At 38.8% G+C, this 22,718-nt stretch overlaps 1 protein-coding gene across 7 annotated transcripts in view; it reads left to right on the top strand.

Annotated features, from left to right (window-relative positions):
- Window positions 1-22,718, top strand: part of GRID2 (glutamate ionotropic receptor delta type subunit 2) — a 681,167-nt gene that overhangs the window by 539,759 nt on the left and 118,690 nt on the right. For all 7 annotated transcript variants that reach the window (XR_013182016.1, XR_013182018.1, XR_013182020.1 and 4 more), the window contains exons 10-11: window positions 10,329-10,526; window positions 18,163-18,475. Coding sequence is in view for 2 of the 7 variants with exons in the window: in XM_054633768.2 (XP_054489743.1) it covers window positions 10,329-10,526; window positions 18,163-18,475 (511 nt within the window). In the remaining 5 variants the exon portion in view is untranslated. The remainder of the gene's footprint in view (window positions 1-10,328; window positions 10,527-18,162; window positions 18,476-22,718) is intronic.

Here is a 22,718-nt window from a genome sequence, read left to right on the forward strand (position 1 = left end):
GCTCTTCTGCAGTACACATGAATTCTCTCCTTTGCATAAATAGCAATAAGAAATATTTCTTTCTGGTTTATTCTGAGGAGAACTATGGTCACGTTTGTCTACACATAATTCAATGTTTTAATCCGAGTTGGATTAGTACCACGCTTTCTGCACTTTTAGAAAGGGCTTATTTTGTCTAACTTAAATATCAGATATCTCTGTCTTGGACTGCTTCCATACATGAAACTGAAGTCTGAACTTTGTGTTTGACAAGTTGCTCTTAAGTTCAAGTCACTTGCTGGTGAATTTCTGAAATGTATTCTGAGTTTCTGAAGTGTAGCTCAATCAAAGGTCAGCATAGCTGTTCCAAACAAATTCAGAGTGTCTTGAATGAACAATTGCCTAAGAAAAAATTTAGCTATATATCCATTTTGGCTGTCTCAATTTCTTCTCTTTTTCAGTTATTCAGTTTTATTAAAAAAGACCTAAAATGCAGCAGACATTCTCATAATATCATTGTATTAGCCACAGCAATTACTGAATTATTCATGTGAATATTAAGACATTGAAATGCAATGAGATTTGGTCCATTTGACGATGAATAGGCCAGCAGGTATTTTTAAAATTGTATTTTCTTAAAAATCCCCTGTTGTTCAAAATAGGAAAAAGTTTGAATTTCTCTGTTTTAAAGCATTAAAACCTTGACTGAAAAGTACAGAGCTTTTCCTGAAAATGCATGAGGTATAGTATCCTAATGGTGCAAAAGATCCTCGTGGCTCTACATGAAAATTCAAAACAGCTCCCAAACAGGAATGTATTTTCATATCTGGAGGGTCCTGAGAAGGCAGGCAGGATAAAAGAAAGACAGATAACAGCAAGCCATGCTGAATTATGCTTTGCCATACATCCCTGTACACAGTATCTCAAGAGTTATCACCCAGTTTACCTGCACAGAGAGAGCTGCAGGTTGGTCACCCTGGGCTGCAGGTGGGCACTGTGGGACGTGATGTAGTGAAAGGACTGGCAAAAGGGTAGATAAGCATAGAAAGGAAAAATAATTAAGAACATCATTTGCACAGTGGAAAATGTTATCGTATGTGGACTAGTTTAATTCTCAGTGGTTGGTATTTAATTCATGAGCATTTGTTGCCCAGATTAGAAAAGAAAGAAATTTGAAAGCAGACAGTGTCTTTAGGGACATTGAGCTGGCAGGAGGTCTGCATCTTCAGTCCCTTTTTCTATTGAATTTACCACTCAGAGATGAAACATGAGATATGAAGCTAGGGCCTGATTTTAAAAGCTGAAACTGTCTTTGGGATTTGAATTCCAATACTGGCTTAAAGGAAGTTAAAAAAAAAGTTCTTTATGAAGCTGGAGTAACTTTCAGAGTGACTGGGGAAAGGATAGGCATAAGGAAGATGAAATAAGACAGACAGTGTTTAAGCATATGCAGAGGAACAAACAGAAGTGATAAAGCATTAAAAATGTCAGGGCAGAAGCATCAGTGACTGACTGTACAATAAAGATCAACCTCAGGAAAGATTATGTGCAGGATACCTCATTAAATACTGAATAAATGTTTTATAATAGTGTGCAATAGTCTCATAGATAATTCTTCTTATACTTTCTCCCAATATTTTTGGTGGTCACTTTTCTCATGCAGTCCTGATCCCATTCTCCCATTTTCTTATCTGAATACTGTGGACTTCTGTAAAGTCTCTTGATTCCATCAGGCAGCTCTATCTCTGCCCTAGTGCCCAATCTTTTAAGAAAAATTATTTCAATTGAGGCATGTATTATACTGTGTATATCTATCTATCTGTCTATCTATCTATATATATATAAGTATATTGGACTGCAGTAGTACCCAAAATAGTAACAATTAAATCATTATTACAAAAAAAGAAACTAATATTCCTTGACAGAGGCAGAACCTGTCTTCATATTCCTCTTGCAACCACCACACCTGTACAAGGGCCAATTTTAAATTGCTACTGACTGGGCACAGGCCTTTTTTAATAGCTGTTTTATGTCCCTTTGAGCTACCTAGCTTGTATTAAAACAGGTCATAAACCTTACAGTTATTCACTACTGGGATCATTCATTTGACAAGCTTTAATCTCGCAGCCTGCTGGGAAACCCAGCGCCTTTTTTTTTTTTTCAATTATTGTTATTTTCAACCCATTCTTCTGAAGTAGCAGGTACTATATACTAGATAAGGTTGGTTATCGAGCAATTCAAATGTTTTGGGACCTGGCTGGGGCTGCAGTTTGACAGCAAGGTAGGTGCAGTGCCAAGCCTGGTAGGACCAGGCTAACTCATTTCTATGTCAAGGGCTGTCTCTCAGGGCTCCCTGGCTTTTATCTTCTGGCTGACCCTTACCCATCTGCTCTGTGGGCCCATTTGCATTCCAGAGCAACTCACACAGTTCACAGAAATTTGACTTTGAAACAGAAAGAGGCTCTTACTCTGGCTGCAATTATCCTTCCTGACTACACAAGGTAGAAAAGGAGGTGAGCTGCGTGACACAGCTCCTTATGAACAGGAGCCCTTGCAAGGCTGCCTGAGGGAGTGCAGTGTAGCTGCCAGCAGGTTAATGCACCCATACCACACTTGTGCTAATTCAGGTATCTGAACTCTCTGCATTATAGCCACCATTGTACTCTTTAGACACACTCTGAAGCACCCCAATCGATTCCAATCTCAATCCATATTCCTGTCCTATGGTTCAGAAAGAGCTGTTACCTGCATTAAGTTATTGTGGATTAAAATCAATACACAAAGCTTGGAAGAATTCTAATAGACCATTGCCATAGATCGCTTTGAAAGGAGTTTTAGTCCCATTGCTGAGAAATGGGAGGAAGAGGGGCTAAGGTTCTTTGTTCATTTCTTGTAAGTAGGACTAAACTAAAAATCATAATAAATCTGGAAGTTACCATTTCATTCAGGAGGGAAAAATACTCTTGAAAGTACTGTAACTAAAAGACAAATTTTGTGTCTAATTGATGACAATAAACAGATCAAAAAAGAGACAGACATGGATAAGAATATGCCAAATGTAAAATCCAATTAATATTGTACTCAGTTTCTGGGATGTGAATGAATTTTTTGCTGTAGGAAAGGTGACTTTTCTGTTAGTACAACTGACTTTCTAATCAATCTGTTTGAAAAGCACAGGATCAGAGAATAGTGGGCTTTGGTGCCAATAGAGTTACACAGCCCATTGGCACAATATTTACTTATCCAAGATCTTGTAGACTTCAATCCCTCATCTATGTTTTAGTTTTATTAACGGGTGGGGGCTGTGTTATGTTTTGCAGCAATTTTATTACTGTTGATAGTGGGAGAATTTCTGCAATGAAGGAATGAAATGTTTCAATTAAATTTTGGTCATTGATTCTAACATGAATAATGTACATTGTTGTTCGATTAAAATAACAAGCTGCTCTGCTGTTCCTAGCCAAATAAAATCCCCAAAACAACAATCAATAAAGCAGTTGAGGAAATTAAGTATTTGGGACTGCATATTTCACCAAAATCTTTTGGGGAAGGAAATGCAAAATACCTGACATATAAAAGGGGGCCATTCATTATTTTTTCAGTCAAGGAAAAAGCAATTTTGCCTAGGAGCAAGACAATAGCATCTTGTGCTTGAAAATATTTGGTTCTTGGTTATCAGACTTAGTGTTTCTTGTGGGTTATAATGGCCATTTTTGGTCATCCAGCAGCCTTTGGAAGGAAGTTGAGAAATCTAGTAATAAGTGTGAATTTCAGTTTGGGGAGCAGTTTCTTAACATTTGCAGGGGAATGGGAGTTTTTAAAGTGTCACAGTGAATATTTGCTTCATGAGATTGCCAAGGCTCAGCCTGGGCTATGGGAATTCTTTAATGTGCCTGTCCACTGTTTCTAGAGTCAGTGTCAAGCATACATTGACAGTCTTACAGTCTTGCCCACAACTGAGCTTCATTTCTCGCTTTTTTTTTTCTTTCTTTTTCTCTCACTACTATCAGTGGAGAAAGAGGGAAATTTTATTGAATGTAGAGTCCTATTGAATAGAGTGTCGCTGTGAAAGTATTATATTCCAGTGTGTTCAGAAATTTTTGATGAGTAGATACAGAGGTCATTTTCATATGCTTTATGAATTCTAACCACCCATATAATTAGGTAATTTCAAAACTCTCTTCACAGAATCGTTTAGATTGGAAAAGACCTTTAAGATCATCAAGTCCAACCATTAACCCAGCTCTGCCAAGGCCACCCCGAAACCATGTCCCAAAGTGCCACATGTCTCTAACATATACTAATGTCTCCAGGGATGGTGACTGCACCACTCCTCTGGGCAGCCTGCTCCAAAGCTTCACAGCCCTTTCAGTGAAGAGATTTTTTTCCTAATAGCCAAAGTAATTCGCCTCTGGCACAACTTGGGGCCATTTCCTCTCATCCTATAGTTTGTTTCTTGGAGAAGAGGGCAATTACCACCTTGCCATAACCTCCCTTCAAGTGCTTGTAGAGAGCAATTATGTCCCCCTGAGTCTCCTTTTCTCCAGGCTAAACCCCTCCAGCTTCCATAGAGCTCCAATTTGTGTTGTAAATCCCTGTAGTGATTAGTTTTTCTAACCTCAAAAGCCATTTTTTTTCCCAATATTTTCTGTATAGCGCCCTGGCTGGGAAGTTTCTCTCCATGCTAAGGGGTAAAGAGGATTTAGCTGACCAGGAAAATAATCCAAAGCTTTCTAGTTTGCTTTTTCTTTTTCCTTTCATCCTAGCTTTTTTAGCATTTTTATATTTAGAACAAGCAAAAGACGTTCACAAATAAGTGCAGCAGTGAAGCGGTCCAGCTGCAGGACGATGGTCCTTCTCGGACATCCCGGCCAGCTATCCAGCACCGCTAGCAGTACGGGGGCACTGTCCCGATCTCCCTGGTTCGGGACAGCACCTGAGGCAAACTCTCTGTGCTGTGACAGCAGCGTGACCTTGTGGTAGGACATGGCTTGGCTTGTGGCTACAGTCAGCAGAAAAAGAAGAGAGCGCTCTCCAGCTGTGGTGAATCCAGGTTTATTGGATCCCAGGGGAAACCGACAGCCGAAGAGAACGAGGGAGGGGTTGCAGCAGGCTTATAAGGAGGGAGGGACACAGGGGAGGAGTCAGTCCTTGGACGAATAGGGTTTCAGAGGGGAGTGGGATACAAAGGATTGACTTAGGGAAAACCCCAATGGGGATAACTTGAGGGTGAGGCCCTGCCCCTGAGACAATCACTTGATGCTCTAGCTGCAAGTTTCTAGAGAGTTCTAGAGAGAAGGGTGGGAGCGCCGAGTGACAGACAGGGCACCGGGGAGGGATTTGAGAAAGGGTACATTGATCTCCAAGGCAACTGGGCAGGAGTTGGGATAACTGGTAGCATAAAAGAGGGAAGGGGAAAACCAGGGCAGAACCATTGCATGATGGTTCTGGGGAACAGAACAGTCCAACTTATACAGACACAACGCAACACAGCAGAGCAGTGTATCATAGCTCCATATAATTTCTATCCTGAAATAAGTCTCAAAGCCACAGAATCCACACTTTTAATTGGAGAGAAAATCTTATTGCCCAGCGATCTCCTAATGAGGTGGTGGGAACAGGTAAAATTATGAACAGCTGAGCTAAGACCACTACTTCCTTGTAAACAGCCCACTGAATACAACTGTTTCTTCCTCTCATGTGTTTAATTAGACTGCTGTGTTTAAGATCTGAATGAAACTTTTCTGTTCTTTCAATAACGTTTTCTGTAATTTGTCCAAAAAGAGAGCTTCTTTAAAAAAACACTGGATCTTTAAAACTCATTTTCACTGAGGAACTAAAAGATTACCATCAGAGCTTGGAATTTAAAGTCACTTCTAAAGTCACTGGCTAAAAATCATCCCAAATAGAGACTCTGGGTTTAGGGAACTGAACTTTTGTAAAGCAACCATTCTCTTGTTCTCCCTCCCTGCCTCCTCTAAGGCTGGAATTTATTGCTTGACTTTATCATCCACATCTGTAGCACAGCTACAAACAGATGTTTCTCTTTGATTGTCTAATTAATTAACACAACCAAGTTAAACTCAGCCTAATTATTCTTTTCTGCTATTTAGCTTGAGTATTGCTCCTTCTGTTTCCAAGCATGAGGGTCTTCTGTGCCCAACAGCTTTTCTCTCTTTTCCTATTTTTAACTTTATTAGGGGGTATAGTAAAGAATGTAAAAAGATTGCTTCCAGCCAGATATTTTATGCAAATTATTGACATGTCTGAGAATTTCATCAGAGTAAATAAGAACTGTATTTTGTACTTTTAAGTCTTAGACTCTTGAAGCATTTAGCAAATTGTCCTGGTTCTGGCCAGGACATGATTACTTTTTGCAGTAGCCAGGAGGGGACATGGCTAGGACCCCCAGGTTATGCTATGCCATCTCACACCACTTTCCAGGGATGCTGGGAATGTCAAATTCCATCAGCCTTAATATGAAGCATATTGTTTACCTCTATCCATCTTAGTTTGTGGCTTCTTCTTTAAAACATGTGATAATAGGGAAATGAATGGAGGCAAACCTTTTCTTGAGCTTCTTCCCCAAAGTACTTGTACTATTATGTCATCTTCCCAATGCTTTCCCTCTTTTATACCACGTTGCCTTAATCTTGGGTGCACCTTTATTGTTCCTAAGCTGTGCCAGTCCAGCATTTTGCCGTTTCTCTTGCTTGGGGGACATAATCACCTCTGAAGCCAGACTTTGTCTTCCTACAGCCATAAAAAGCTTCAGCCAGTGTAACCTTCACCTGTTTGCTGCTGGCTTTCACTTTGCTGCAGGTGGTTTTGGCTGTGTGGTGCTTAGCTATCCGCCTCGGTTAACCCACAGTCCTGTGTAAAACCCACCAAGTCTAAAACCCATCCTCCTTTGGGTCAGGGCAGCACAGCTCTGATCCCAAGAAGAAACCAGGCAGTGATAACTGTGGAGCTGTTTTTGAGAAAGAGCCCTTATCACAGACTTAGTAGTGCTGCATTCAGTTGACATCCAAGAAGGGGGCATGTTGAAGGTAAATTGGAATGAAAATAGCCCCTCTCTTAAAGGACTTCCATTCAGGCTGGATGAGAAACCACCCCCTAAATATACTGGATGTCCATACGGCTCAGAGAGGCAGATCATCAACCTTGCAAAAACAAGAAGTTAAGGGTGTGCAACCCATTGATTTTATTTTATTTTTCTCCTCTGTCATGAATGTTGTGACTTGTTTGCTTCTCCAGTCCTGCCTGGCTTTACAGGCTGTGAAGTCTGCTCTTGCCCCAGAGAGGCTCCTAAGTCCCCTAGAGAGGTGACTCCAAGAGGAAGAAAAGGAGAAGCAGGAGCAGTGGCCTTCCTTGGATCACTTCACTGTATTCTGGAACAGTTTAGGTCAGAAGGGACCCTTGGGTGGCAGCTCTGTGGAGCAGGGTAAATGTTAGAGCAGGTTGTTGGAACGCTGTCCAGGGGAGTTTTGAGCATCTCTAAGGCTGACAATTGTATGGATTCTCTGATAAAGACCTTCTTAGATAGTCTGAATTAACACTTGCTTTGGAGAGAAAGTGTATCAGGATTTTCCTGAATTTATTGGGGTCAAATGGAACCTTCATCATCCGGGTGAGTTTTCCCACCTCCAAAATCATCAGTTAGCGCATCAGATTTTCACACCTACTTTCTGCAAGCTCATCATTGTCCTTGTTGTTTTGCTATGTTTATTTTCTTTCTGCAAGTTCAACTTTCTCAAGGATGGAGACAGTCATTTTAACATCCATGTTGTAGGAATGTATGCACTTTTCCACAGCTCCCATAACACCCTCCCAGTGCCAAAAAATAAAAGAAAATAACAACTGGCATAGTTCAGCTGCAGCATTTATGAGGGGAAAATATCAAGACAAATATGTTTGTCCTCTTTCAATGCATTCTCAGAAATGTAAACAATTGCAAAAAAACCCATCATGGCAGAAGATTGGTTTGGTTTTGTTTGGAATGTGATTAAAGGGTTTGTTTGTCCAGACTTCAACAAAAACTGCAAAATGTTAGTTGCTTTGCATAAAGCTGATTGACTATATTTCATTGCATATATATATAGGATACTGGACATTGGGTTTTTTTGTAAATCTCTCAACAACAAACAGCATTATATTGCTTAATAAAGGACTATTAAGCCTTAATAAGGATATTAGCTGTGACAAACTGCGTTTTAAACAGCATATTAAATCACTACAGTGAGCAACTGGATAGAAAATTAATTTATGAGCAACTATTTTCTACATAATTTAGTGATAAAAAATAATCCTTTCTAGTATGAAAATTATTGACTTCTAAAACATCCTTTGTACACATAAATATTTATAATTTTGTGTATAGTGTGTTTAGATTGATGAGCTACCATTTTTATTTGTTGCAGAAACATTTCTTCCCTGTAATTTTGAGTCTATATTTTGGAATCTATCATTCAGGTGATCAGCAAACCTAAATTCACATTTGTGCTCTCATTTCAGAGAGGCTTTCATCAACTTAGTCTCAATTTCTTCAATGTTCTTGGTACCTGGGCACTTGAAAACTACTTTAAAAATTCATTTTACTTTCTCTCCTCCATTTTTAGTCCATTTCACTGGTCTTGGATACTATGGAAGAAAGAAATTCTATCTGACAACTAGAAATAATAACTTGACACAGCTTGAGACAGTTCATTCCTAATTTTTTTTTTTTTTTTTTGATCAGGGGTGGGATTGTTTGGTTCATTTTCTGTTTGGTTTGGGTTTGGGGTTGGGTTTTTTCCTGGATTTCCTTGAGTCAGAAAAGAACATCCTGCCAGTGCAGTCTGGTTGCATCCTTTCTTCTTTGGCAGCATCCTCAGCATGTGACTGTCCTTGAGAATATTTGCTCAAGCACTTACAAAAGATGCTTTCTTATTTCAAAAACATCCTGCCTGCAATTCAGTGACACCTGTTCATATAGAAGGACATGAAGGACATTCCAGCAAGCTAAAAATATTAGTGAGGTATAGGATTAGTGAAAAAGATGGTAAAAAATACTCTGGCTTCAAAGTAGTTTAGAGATATAAGCAGTAGAATAATAAAGAATTATTTTAAATGCCAACAACAAATGCCACTGTATGTAGAATTAAAGTTTGGGCCAGAAACACTGCAACAAATCAATTCTGTTTTCTTCTCTGTACATGTCAGTTTTGCAGACCAGAACAAAGCGGTCACGGAGTGGTTTCATGGGCTTGTCCTGGCCAAGCTATGACAAGTCAGAACTCACTTTTTTGCACCTTAGAATAGATGTTTCTGTTAACCTTATACACAATTGCAGCACTATGTAATGAATTAAAAGAAAAACATATAACGTATTTAAAAAACTACCAATGTGTTACAGCACCTAATGCTTTTGGGGATGATTTAATATTTTGCTGTACTTAGATAAGACAGATCTTTTCAGAGAAAATAAAGAACAAGCCTAAGTGAAATCCATCTATAGCAACTATATATTTTTTGTCTTTAGAAATATGATCGAGTTTTTTGTACCCTTTTTGAAAAAAAAGTGCAGGGGAATGTCTAGAAATTAATTGTGCAACAGGAAGAATAACAGAGCAGAAGCAATTTAATAACAAAATAGAGAAAGCTATTACAAGTCTTTGGAAAAATAAGAAAAGCATGTTGTTGGAAATCTGACCTTTCAGTATCAGCTTTTTGGTATCTATTTCTATCCTTTATGACAGTTATCTTTTAGATGAGTATTCACCAATCATTCTTATAGACAGCCTTAAGTCCTACAATTGATTGTCCCTAAACTAATCAAATGGAGTTTCTTTGGATAGGGCTATTTAAATTTAACTGGCCTATATTCAGGTTACAATAGAAGGACAAGAGCAACACATATTTCAGTTTAGCCAGTTTAGCCATGTTTTTCTTTCCTTACAACATGAATTTGTGGCTGCATTAAGTACAGCGTTTGCCCAGCTAGTGGAAAATGGCAGTGCTGTAGAATCCTCCATATTGATGGACAGACATGGAGTGTACGTCTGTCCTGCTGACCATGAGTGTGGTCAACAGGCATTACTAAAAAGCATTCAGTTGAAATGTTACAGCAGAAAATCTACTTCTGCCATATATAATAGAAAATAAAATTTCTCTGTTGAAGGAAATCCAAAACAAAATAGCATCTCATAGAATGTAGGGGGCATTGCTAACAAGGTACTTTAGGAAAGTTTTGTATAAATAATATTTTAATAGTTCTTTTAGTTTAAAAAAAACCCAGCAACCAAACATGACATTTAATTGCTTTATTAACAGATTCCTCCTTTGTTGTTTTTTTTGTTGTTGTTATTTAGGAAGAGCCCTTTGTCATGGTGTCTGAAAATGTTCTGGGAAAACCAAAGAAGTACCAGGGCTTTTCAATAGACGTGTTGGAAGCCTTGGCCACTTACCTTGGCTTTAAATATGAAATTTATGTAGCACCGGATCACAAGTATGGGAGTCCTCAGGATGATGGGTCCTGGAATGGCCTGATAGGAGAACTGGTGTTTAAGGTAAGGGCATTAATCATTTACTCAGTCATAATATGTGATAAAGTTAAGAAATAGGTGTTATGTTCTGTTTGCATCAGCCAATAACCTTTTTTACAGGTAATTGATAACACTTTGTTTCTTGCACTTTGCCAGCACTTGGATGGTGTGCATTGGATAGCACTTAAAAAGCTGGAAATTAAACTTGTTAGTAACTGTTTAAGAAGCAGGGCAATCTCTTTTTTTTTCAATCAAAGTAAACTCTAAATGTAGTCAAAAATTGGGATGCACAGCACCCTAATTAGTTTGGCAAGTCCTGACACAAATGAGTTGAAGAGGCTGTTCAAAAGAGGAAAAATTGGTGTCGCAGTAATTAGTGATACATTACATAAATAATGTATAGCACTTAGAAAAATGTTGGTATGATGAATACATGAAGAATATAATCAACAGAAAATGTTTTATTGATATATAACAACAACACATTATGTAGATGTATGGATCAAGAGTAATATATTATTATCTATTCTGTAATTAATAAACCATTTAGTCTACTTAATTTGACATTAATTGTTCAATATTATAAATAAATTGAACCTAATACATATGCAATGTTTTCCTTTTTTCTTTTTGCCCACTCCTTGCATCTTATCTGTTTGGAGTTTCTCCCATTGAGAGAGAAAAGACTAGGCAGACTTTATTCTGCTGGTGCCTCATTTGTACTGTGAAAATATGTATTTTATTTGCTCTTAATTAACATGGGGTAGCTTTTACAGCTGTCGAGTCCTACATTTGTTGTGCTTCCTTGAAGAACTGCAGTAGATACTCTTGTAAATAACTTAGACATTGGCTAGAGAAGTATTTTTCCAAACGTGCAGGTGGAATTTAAATCATAAGCACAGCTAACAGCAAGGAGAACTGGGGTAAGGTACAGGACTTATGTCTTTCAATAAAGGAAGAGAATATATTATTTTTGGAACAAAAAGAAAATATTATTATTAATAATATTATAATTTATATTATATTAATAATATTATAAATAATAAAAATAAAATATTATTAATAATATTTTATAAAATTTATTTTCTAAAATAAATATTTATTAATATTTATTTAATATTTATTGTATGTTTATTAATAAATATTTATTTTATAAAAGAAAATATTATTAATAATATTATAATTTATATAAGAAAATATTATTATTTTTAACTCCACGGGTTAAAAATTACTGATAGTTTAACCTATTCTGGCTTCCTGAGCAGCAGGAAGCCTGTTGGAATGGAAAAACCCAGCTACTCATTCTGTACCCATATCACCTTTCTTACACCTATGCTGTAATCATAAACTTCCTTTGCCATCTCCCTATGTCCTTATGAAGCTGGAACTGTGTATTCACAATTGGTAAGCTGGACACAGCTAGAAAAGTAGATTTTCCATCACCTTCTAAACCTTGACAACTAAAAATCTGTCATCTGATTTTGAGATGTGAGAACACAGTGGCCCACAGAGGTATTTTTACCCTTTCTTTCTGCCTCTAAATCTGATATTGTGCTACACCCTGCTCTCTACAGTACTCATCAGACCACTGCATAACACAGACTGGAGGGGTCTTAATTCTAGATGGTCTGGAAATGGAAGTGGGCCTGGAGTGTTTTTTATTTATTTGTAATGGGTGATCGGTAAGGCAGAGCTCCTAACAACCCAAATGGCTCCAAGGAAAAACACATATGGCACTCTTGTTCCCTTGGCAGGCAGGGATTCAGAGGAATAGCCCACTGAAGGTGGTAACCACCCAGATCTGTAAATTCATGTCTCAAGTGCAACAGATTGACCAGACTGCTGTGATTTTGCTGTAAATGAGTCTTCATGGATATGAAATCTTTCTGCACATCTACAGTGGATGAAGGGTTAATGGAACTGCATTTGGAATTCAAAGCCAATGTTTTCCCTATACCGTGGCAGTGTATAATTTTTCATCTTCCTTACACTTAGACAATTAATTAGCAGTAAAGGTTCACTGTGTCCTTCTCTCCCTTTCTCTGTCCCTCTTAAGGCAAAAGAACCTCTGGGCGAGCAGCCAGTGTCTATCTACCCCTGACCAAGTGCAAGCTGTTCTTGAAAGGCTGCTTTCTTATTTACTGGGAGCTGCGTTCTGCCCTCAGAACTCACATTTCCATCCGCTTGGCAACTTCATCAGGGGAAGTAAAGGAGTAGAGAATAGTTTTAAATTAAAGGCCTAACCTGTTTGAGACACAGCATTTCCTTGTTTTCCCAACCAAGTTGTACATGATAGTCTGGCCAACAAGTGGAGGAATTCCAGAAACAGTGGGAGTACTCTTTGCTTGTTAGTGTGTCAGCCAGGAATGAGTTCTGCAAGAGACAAGTCTCATTCAAGGGTAATGGAAAATAGCTGCCTTCTCTTTTTGAGTGCACAGAATCATACAGCCATTTAGCTTGGAAAAGACCTTTAAGATCATCAAGTCCAACTGCTATCCAGCACTGCCAAGACAGTCACTAAATCAGGTCCCAAAGTGCCACGTCTACTTGTCCTTTCACTACCTCCAGGGAGGGTGACTCAACCACTTCTCTGGGCTGCCTGCTCCAATGCTTGGCCACCTTTCAGTGAATGAAGTTTTTCTAACATCTCCTGGCACAACTTGAGGCCATTTCCTCTTGTCCTATTTCTTGTTGCTGGAGAGATCAATCCCCACCTCATTACAGCCCCCTTCCAGGTAGTTGTAGAGATCATCTCATTGAGGAAAATGTGTCTTTGGCCACTCCAGAAGATCTGCCATGCGAAATAGCAGTTGCTGTAGCAACCACATGAATTCTGTGCTCAAGATCAATATTCACTGCTTACATTAACCATCTTCAGCATGCAGTAGTCTCTGGTGCAGGTCCTGGTATCAGGGAGAGCAGTCACTGCTGGAGCTGGATGGCAGGGCAGGAGCCCAGCTGTGCCAAGTACATGCCCTGGGCCAGCAGCTGGCTTCAGAGACATGACATTGTGCCTAGCTCACTCTGTTCCAACTTTGAAGACCAGGTTTCTGTTGGCTGCTAAAATAGGAGCTGGAATCAGCAGAACATAGCAAGTGATCTTTAATTTGAATTTGGAAACAACTTCAAGCCTCCCCTCCTTTGGTTGTCAAGACTTATATTAGGGACATAATTGGTCATGCACCTTTTCTAGTCAAAATACTCTTGATTGTAACCCTGCTATAGACAGGTTTCTGTTTGCTAAACACCTGAACCACGTGGTCCTCAGAGAATAAAGGGTCTTTAAGAGTGCTCTTGCCCTCTCCTGTCAAGTGACCAGGGCTCTCACTGCATCTTGTAGAGCTTCATCTCACAAATAGGATTAGTTCAGAGAGCAGCAGCTCTCTGTGGAGAGGCTAAAACCATCTCAAGGGAGCAGTGCTTTACCACAAATCTTTCTCTTACTGTTAATTATCTGTCTTCTCACAGTGATTCCTTTCGTTGCCCTCTATCCAGATGGCCCAAGGGATATGTGTGACAGGCAAGAGAAAGAGAAAGCCCAGCATGACTCTGGGCTTTCTGGTGATACACCCATCAACCATTTCTATTCACATCTTGCCATGCTACCTTGATTGTGAGCTTTTTTTTCCAGTGAGGAGCCATGAGGAAGCAAATAGCCTAGGGAAAGCAGCCTGATTCCACTTAGGTCCAACAGGAAAGGAAAAACATATGCTTAATCTTTTCTAAGAGAAACTGCAAATCAAGTAGAAGCCTCTTATGAGGCTCTTTTTCTATTGCACCTTAAGGAGGGTGGTATGAGAAGGGAGAAACCATACAGGAAGGACAAAGTGAGACAAGAAAAAATAATAGCTGAGTAAAATGAGAATTATTTGGATCTATATGTGTTAGCTTGAGTAAAAATGTCTCTCTGATTGGTTTTTGCATGTCCATATTAATAACTGCATAACGTGGGACTGCGTTTTATCACTTCTAACACTTTTTGTAACTTGATTTAACATTGAAAATGGATAAAATGAAGGCACTCACAGGACCTGTTTAGAATAGATGAATTTATTTTGCCTGTTCTTCATGATGAACCACAGGAAGATTGCTTTCCATGTGTATGAGATGTGCTTGCTACAGCAGCAGCTTAGGGACATTTCAGGGATTTCTAGGCTTTGCTGATAAGCTGGTTCTGTGACACCAGTAGCAGTGCTATCAGACCCTTTAGGTCATTTCTTTTGGATTTTCTCATTCTGGTTATGTTGCTCTGCAATGGCCTCAGGAGAACTGCTGCTAAGGAAGATAAATATAAATTTCTGTGCAGGTCACACAGAGCAAAATAATGCCCTCTGCTGTTTTTTCAATCTGTTTCAGGAGTCACAGTTTCATTCATGAGAAAAGTCTAAGACATATGATGGTTTTTTGATTTTGGCACTGCAAAAACTTAGTGAGTGGAGAGCTATATATGTTTATAATTCAGATTGGCAGCTTTATATCTAAATATTGACATAATTGCGTGCATTTGCCTTTCTATCTCAAAGGCACTAAGTGAACCTTTACTTCTTCAAACTGATGTCTTCTCTGATCCAATCTGACATGTTAATGACAAGCTTTTAATTTTTTTCATCTTCCAATTTTAAACAAGATGACAGAATCTATATGTAATCAAGGATGCTCACTATCAGTAAATCAAGTATCAAGTGAAGCTTAAGCTTGGTTTTGTGCTAAAAGTGTGGTTTTCTGGCTAACTGGTGTTTATGATCCAATTTAGCAAGAATATGAGTTTACATATTTCAGTGTAGCTTTTTAGCTTTTTTTTTTTTGAAACAGCTAAACACCAGAGTGCTGAAGAAGTCAGGATTTACCTCTCTCCTTTCTGTTTTTCATTTTACAATCTCTCAAGAAATAAAGACATATGGAATCCCAGAATGGCTTAAAGATAATCTCATTCCAACCCCACTGCCATGGGCAGGACATCTTTCACTAGATCAGGTTGCCCAAAGCCCTTCCTTGAACACTTCCAGGGATGGGGCATCCACAGCTTCTCTCAGCAACCTGTTTCAGTGTCTCACCACCTTCACAGTAAAGAATTTCTTTCTAATATCTAATCTAAACCTGCTCCCTTTAAGTTTGAAGACATCCCCCCCCCATCCTGTGACTCCAGGCCATTGCAAAACATCTCTCTCCATCTTTCTTGTAGGCTCCCTTCAGGTACTGGAAAGCTGCAATTAGGTCACCTCAAAGCCTTAATTATATACGTAGCATATAAAGTAGCGAGACATAATTATATCACAGTTGTTGCTGCAGTAGAACAAAGGAAATGCAGCATTTCCATTAGCACAGTGTTGTTCCACTGTCAAAACTGGTTGATAACTGAAGTGCCACCATAATTCTGGGGAATGTGGAGGGACTGCTTCCCAGAGATGCAGATTAGAAGTAGTATTTTCACAGATACCATGGTGTCTTATTTTTTTTCCTTAATTCTCTTCAATCTATTTAATGGGGGAAAAAAGTGTTTTGCTGTAAAAAGGGGGAGAAAAGCAGAAAAGAATTCTAATAATCATGCAGTCAACTATTATTTGGTAAGGGTGTCTTTACTTTGTTGCTTTTCTTTACTATGTTGCTTTATCTTTACTATGTTGCTTTTCACTAGAGAATCTTTAAGCATCTTCCAGATTGCAATTTGAATGAGAAAGTCAATGATCTAGTATGGTAGAGAAGTATTTTAGTAATATACTGATAATTAGTAACCCAGCTAACCTATAAGCAGCAGCTGAGTCTAGGACTTTTTTTTTTCCCACGTCCTCCCTTACCCCTAAATTCCTATTTCGCTTTTTGATACACATTCAGGGGAAAGGACCCAAATCTAAGCTATTCATTAAGTTCAGTCATAATTTCCTGTTTGACAGCTATTGGACTTGCGTGTTTGTAAATTGTTTTAAAAGCATATTTATGTTCACAGTTGTGGAAGACAATTCAAATGCTGGCTGGTTTGCATCTTGCTCATTGGAGCAAGGGCTTGACTGTCAGCAGGTGCTGTGAATCACTTGAGTCACTCGATGAGCAGAAGGTTTGTAGTGAGAGGATAGGGACACTCGGATAACCTGAACGTTTCCATGGATAATTCTAATTACTGACTGAATTTGCTGCTGCCCATGGGCAAAGGGCAGTTGAATCATCACTCACAAAATTGTTAGGAAGAGACCTGAAGTGAATTCATGAAGCCATGCTTTCCACTGTGCTCATGAGCACAACTTCACTTATGACACCAGAGAACTTAACAGACAAATTAAAGCTGAAGCTCTAATTCATAGCTTTTAAGAAAATCATTATTTTCAAACCCTTTTTTCGTCCAAATCATTGGGCTTCCAGCTAGGCTCTGCCACTTTCTCAAGCCAGTGAACAATCAATATAAAGTAACATCATTTAAACTGAAGTCTCAAGAGCACCGTGGTTAGGAGTGTGTTTGTGCCATGGGCTGCGGACTTCTTTGCACATCATATTAAAAGACCCCAGCTGATTTACAAAATTTTCTAGTCAGTTTCAGCTGCCATACCTTCCCACTCAATATTTCAAATCATATATCTAAGGAACTAGGAATCTCTGCCTTCTTTGGGCAAGAAGAAAGAAATTCAAGAGAGTTAATAAAATTTGACTGAGTACTTTCAAATTTTTGTGCTCTCCTCACCCCCTTCCAAAGGATCACGCACTTCTTTAGGCAGAACAAAAATGGATTAAATCAGAGTCGTACAAGTTTAAATATTTTAAGTACTCTTTTGTCATACTAAAACAGCTAGAATTCACAGTCTTATTGCTCAGTATTTGGGCTTTTTAAAATGGTATTCATATGCCTACTTTAAATAACCTTTCTTGTTTTCAGTGAAGCTCTAATTGTACCTGTAAAAAGTACAGTAGCACCTTCTTTACTTGTGCCTGGTGTCCCTGGAGACCTCATACGTACTGTGAAATACAATGATTAGATCAAGAAATGTTACTCATCCTCTTTTCATGTGAAATGTGTTCTTTAAATTACAAAAAAAAAAAAGAAAGGAAATGGCACAAAGCAAGTCCAGGCTAGCTGCAGGACAGATTGGCATTGCTGGAGGAATTGCTTGTCGGTAGGATACAGAGGAATTAATAGTAAAGGAACTGCGTGCAGAATCTGCCCTTCTGCACTTTAGACTTTGTAGATAAAATGGATGTTTTATGGAATTTCAGGTGCTCCTAGGGTGGTGGCCCTTTGTCATGATCATCAAATCATGAAAATATTTTATAAATTTGTCTCAGGCAACTAATTTCCTACTATTGGATCTGCTATGCACGAAATCTGACTTTTGCCACAATGGCAGCGATGGCTTTAATAAGCCAGGTTGACAAAAACAACCAAACAGAGATTTCCTCCAGGTATTACCTGTGTTTGTAGCATTTTGATCTCTTGGAAAATAACAACAAGGAGAGCTGATGTGCCAGAGTCCACCAAGTGAGTTTTGCTTGCAGAAACCAAGACATATGGTTGATCTAGCCTCAGTCACCTCTCTGTGCTCACATATACGATGCTGAAGACCTTGGTCTTGGCATCTGATTCTCCCTAAGCTTAGCTGCTATAAATCACAGAGGAGCAAAGATCTTTTTTGTGCAGCTCCTGCTTATCCATGTTCTTTTTTTCTCCTGCCCTCAGAGAGCTGACATTGGGATCTCTGCCCTCACCATCACCCCCGACAGGGAGAACGTGGTGGACTTCACAACGCGCTACATGGACTACTCGGTGGGCGTGCTGCTGCGCAAGGCAGAGAAGACAGTGGACATGTTTGCCTGCCTGGCCCCCTTTGACCTCTCCCTGTGGGCCTGCATTGCTGGCACGGTGCTCTTGGTGGGGCTCCTGGTCTACCTCTTGAACTGGCTCAACCCCCCGCGCCTTCAGATGGGATCCATGACGTCCACAACTCTCTACAACTCCATGTGGTTTGTCTATGGATCCTTTGTGCAGCAAGGTAAGAGACAGAGGGAGGCTGTGCCTCTGAGAGAAAACCTACCCATCCTCCCCATTGCTGTAGAAACCTTCCTCTCCCCTGCCTCCCTCCCACAGCCCACAGGGAACTGGGAGCACTGGGAAGCCTTGTGCTAAAAGATTTTCTAGATATTTAGCTGCCCTTTGTGGAGCCCTGAGAATTTCAGAGCACTACATGCTAGCTTGTGATTTGTTGTTTTGTTATTACAGAAAGGTGATTTTTCTCTGTGTAAAAGAAAAAAATATTGCTCATCAGTTGCTGGAGAATTATTCAACATTAACAAGTGCTATGTTCTTACCCAGTCAGACAGAGAATTCCAGGATTTGGATTTTGAACTAGGTTTAGACTAGTCAGTAGTGCTAAATGATCTTACTATGTCTGATATTCTTTCCTCCCTCTTCTGATTTATTTCAATTTTCCTATCTAATGTTTAGATTCAAGCATCTCTGGCCTTCCTGATTGCTTTCTCAATCCCATATAGCATCTGATGTAGCCTAGGTTGGTCCCCAGTTCTGCTTATATTCCCAAGTCCTCCACCATGTTCCTCTTCTGGCAGAGTTTTAACCATGCATCCTGAAGACATCAGGGACTGCAGATCTTGGTTGGGTATATACTGCTCGGGATTCTAGTCTACAAGCTGAGGTTGTAGAGCAAAGTGTAATAAGAAAACACACCTTAATAAAAGAGCAAAAGGGAGTTTAGGCTCAACAACAAAACAGAATGAACGCCTTCTTGCTTATCTGTGTAATTGTTCCTCAGTCACTGCTGGCACTGCAGGTACACCTGTTTTAATTTCACAGAGCATCTGCTCTACAAAGAGCCATGGCCACTACAGCCCCAAACTTGCAGAACGTTCTTTGTATTTTAACCTGGATGTAGTTGGAACACTGTAGGTAAAGGTGTCATATTTACATAAAAATGGCAACATGCGATTTAGCTTTACATTTTTTTTTTTCAAAACAATCAGATGATATCCATAAAAGCTAAAGGTATCCATGAAAATCAGGTATGAAACTCCTAGAATGGAAGAAAAAAGCTAAAATAATGTCACTATCCAAAAAAGGAAGAAAAGCTTAAGCTGAGACTTTGCACAAGTGGGGTAATTTTAAACACATAAGCATAGAGACATTACATTTAAAATTATCATTTGCATTGAGATGTGATGGTCAGCTGAGGAGAGCTGTAGAGATAGTTTCAGAGTTTTTGTAATTTTTTTTTTTTAATAAATAAAACCAAAGACTTCAGAGTAGCTGAGAAATATGGAAGTTTTTGGAATGTATATGGGTGTTTTTATGAAGTTCTTTTTCTGTCCAAAATATCCTCAGTGTAAGTGTTTAGCAAATCCAGCTGTGAGAGAGCAGTTGGTCTGTTGCAGAATGAGACTCATTACATCAGTCCTCCTGTTAGGTTAGAACTTGAGAATTAGTTTCTTTCCTGCATGAATGTGAGCCATTCCACACAGGTTTATCAGCCTGAGCATCCCTGCTGTACTCCCAACAGGAGCCCCTGAAAGCTTTCTGGGAGACTGCCCAGCTAAGGTTCAGAGGAGACACAACTGGTTTAACATATCTCAGTCTGAACAATTGTCCCCTGAGTTGTTTGCCTCATGTTTATCCAAGGATGCCTGTATTTTGTGAAATTTCCTAACATAGGTCCAGAGTAGGACAAGGGAGCCCTTGGATAGATGCTCAGTTAGCTTAAAAAGGATTTTTTTGACCAATCAACGAAAATGAGTGCTTAAGGAGGGCTTAGAGAGAAACCTTGAATTCAGCATGAAATTGAGGAAGAAATTAGATGAAAATAAAGGGGACCAGGTTGAAACAATACCAGAATTCAATAGGGGAAAAAAAAACCAAAAGAAAAGACAAGGAATTTATTTGAGCAGATCAGCATCCACTCCCTGTGGTAAGAGGTGTTGCACACGAGGTGCAGCTCAGTAAAACCTGCTGGTGGTACAAAGCATCTGGAGGCACCAAAACTGCTGTGCAATGTCAGAAAAAGAAATTCAAAAAACTGGGAAGGTGGGAGGAATTACTTATGGAGAGAGAGGGACACCTTACCGCTCTACCATGTGGATTTTCAACACAACTCTATAGAATTCACTAGAATAAAGTAAAATATTCACTTGGCTCCTACTTAGTGAGGGAAATCTACAGACATGTATCAATAGTTTTTCTCTCCTTCAAACCACAAGCAGAATGCTCCTGAGTTATCTAGAAGGAAAAATGAAACACATTGAAAAGAATTTATACTAAAATACATTTACTTATTATTACTTATACTTATTTATACCAAAATGCACTTACTGACTGATATAAACATAAAGATTCAGAAGAACTCAGAAATTCAGTGCAAAAGAGTAAGAGATCCATTTATAATGCCAGCCTGTATTTCACATTCAATTTGAATATAATGAAAACTATACTAGTATAGTTTTCATTATTGTTTACTAATCCTTGTGAATACAGACATATGAAAATAATTTTCATTGACAAGATAACTGGCTATTGTGGTGATTTTGCCTCTGTTTTCATTCATCAGCTCTTCATTCAGCAGAAAAACTGCAGCTTTTATTTGTTTTGGAATAGTAAATCTGTTGCTATTAATTCTGATTGGCAAATCTTAAGTGTAGCAGCATGGGGCATTTCAAATACTGTCACGTTCACTTAAGAAATCTTTCAGCAGTGATTTAAAGCATGACAAGGTACTCATTTCTGTTATCAAAACATACAGCCAAAGATGCTTTTATGTCCTGTGCTGACAGTAACAAAGCAGCTTGAACCAAAGATTGCTTGTGCTTTGATAGTTCTGGATGCTTTTTTTGGGGCTAACAAGTGATTTGTGGCATCATCTTCTCTTTCTTTCCTCTAGACAGAGGAAAAATTTGCAAGCATGCAGACTGGCTTCAGACCTGCCATGGCTCTGAAGAGAGCCCTCTGCTGCAAAAATACAACTCATTCTTTAAGGAAACTCATAACCTATTATGATTGAAACAAAGAGCTTCTTCCTTCTGAAATACTCAAAAACTTGGCAGACTTTAACAAGTAGCTTTAGCTCACTGTGTCCCTTTTCCAAATGCTATTAACAATTTTTGAAACAGCAAAGAAAAATACTGTGTCATTGTCAATAGGCAAAAGTTAACACAGATCAATCCAATGTTTTTTAAGGCAGGTCTATAATTACTGTCACAGTTACAAAATTTAAGTCTTTTTAGTTGCTTCCTTAAAGGTAGAGTGAAGCTTAATGTGACTGCTACTTGTACCACTTAAATTTAGGTCTTGAACTTGGCTTTCACTTTCTTACTTCCGTATTTCAGTGACCACTCGAGTCACAATTTTGAGACTGGTAATATGAAGATGTATTTTAAGTTTCCCTTCTTATTTGACATTCATTCATTATTGAGATCAGCCAAAATAGTTTACATTATTTTTTTAAGATATATGAGGGTAAAGCTGAAATATAACTCAAATAATATAAAAGTGCATAAAATGCAAAGGGAGTTTTTTATTCTGTGCTCAAGTCCTTCATTATAAAAATAAAAAAAAAAAAAAAGGACAGGCAGTATACTGAAATGCTTCCTATCCAGTATACCCACTGAATTTGCAATATACTGTGACCACTAAGAGAATTTTAGGTGATCTCAGCCATGCTGCTGTGGGTTATATTAAGAGCAAATGCTTCTGATTCTGAAGTCAAAATTCAGGCAGGAGTAGTTAAGATAATATCTGTTTTCTCTGAGTTGTCTATTCATCTAAGGATGAAGCGAATTCATAGATTCAGACTGTGGAGGATTGCAGTTGTGTTGAAGTTTAGGGTCACGGCTTCTGAATTTGTTCTTTTCCTTTTGCTCATCCAAGAAAACTAAGTGGCTAAAGCTCCTCATTTTGCTTATTTTGAATATTACCTTTGACAACTGGACAAAAATCTGGCTCTAGGCAGCCCTGCTTTGGGACAAGGGACAAGAGTCTGAGTGATATGAATAATGATATATTTTGTAGAATTTGCTCAGCTTTTGTGCTACTCTATACAACCTTCTCTTTAGCCATGGTATTGTTGCTACTCCCTCAAATTTTACCCTTATTAGAATTTGCCAGTACGGGGAACCTGCCATATGACCTCTCAGAGAAGAAATTTGGGGGTTCTAAAAATTTTAATAAAATCTTCATTGAGATCAGCTGAATCAAGTTGCTGCAACAGTCTGATGACATTCATACTTGCTGAGAAC

The sequence above is a fragment of the Agelaius phoeniceus genome, chromosome 4 (genome assembly GCF_051311805.1).
Source record: "Agelaius phoeniceus isolate bAgePho1 chromosome 4, bAgePho1.hap1, whole genome shotgun sequence".
NCBI lineage: Eukaryota > Metazoa > Chordata > Aves > Passeriformes > Icteridae > Agelaius > Agelaius phoeniceus.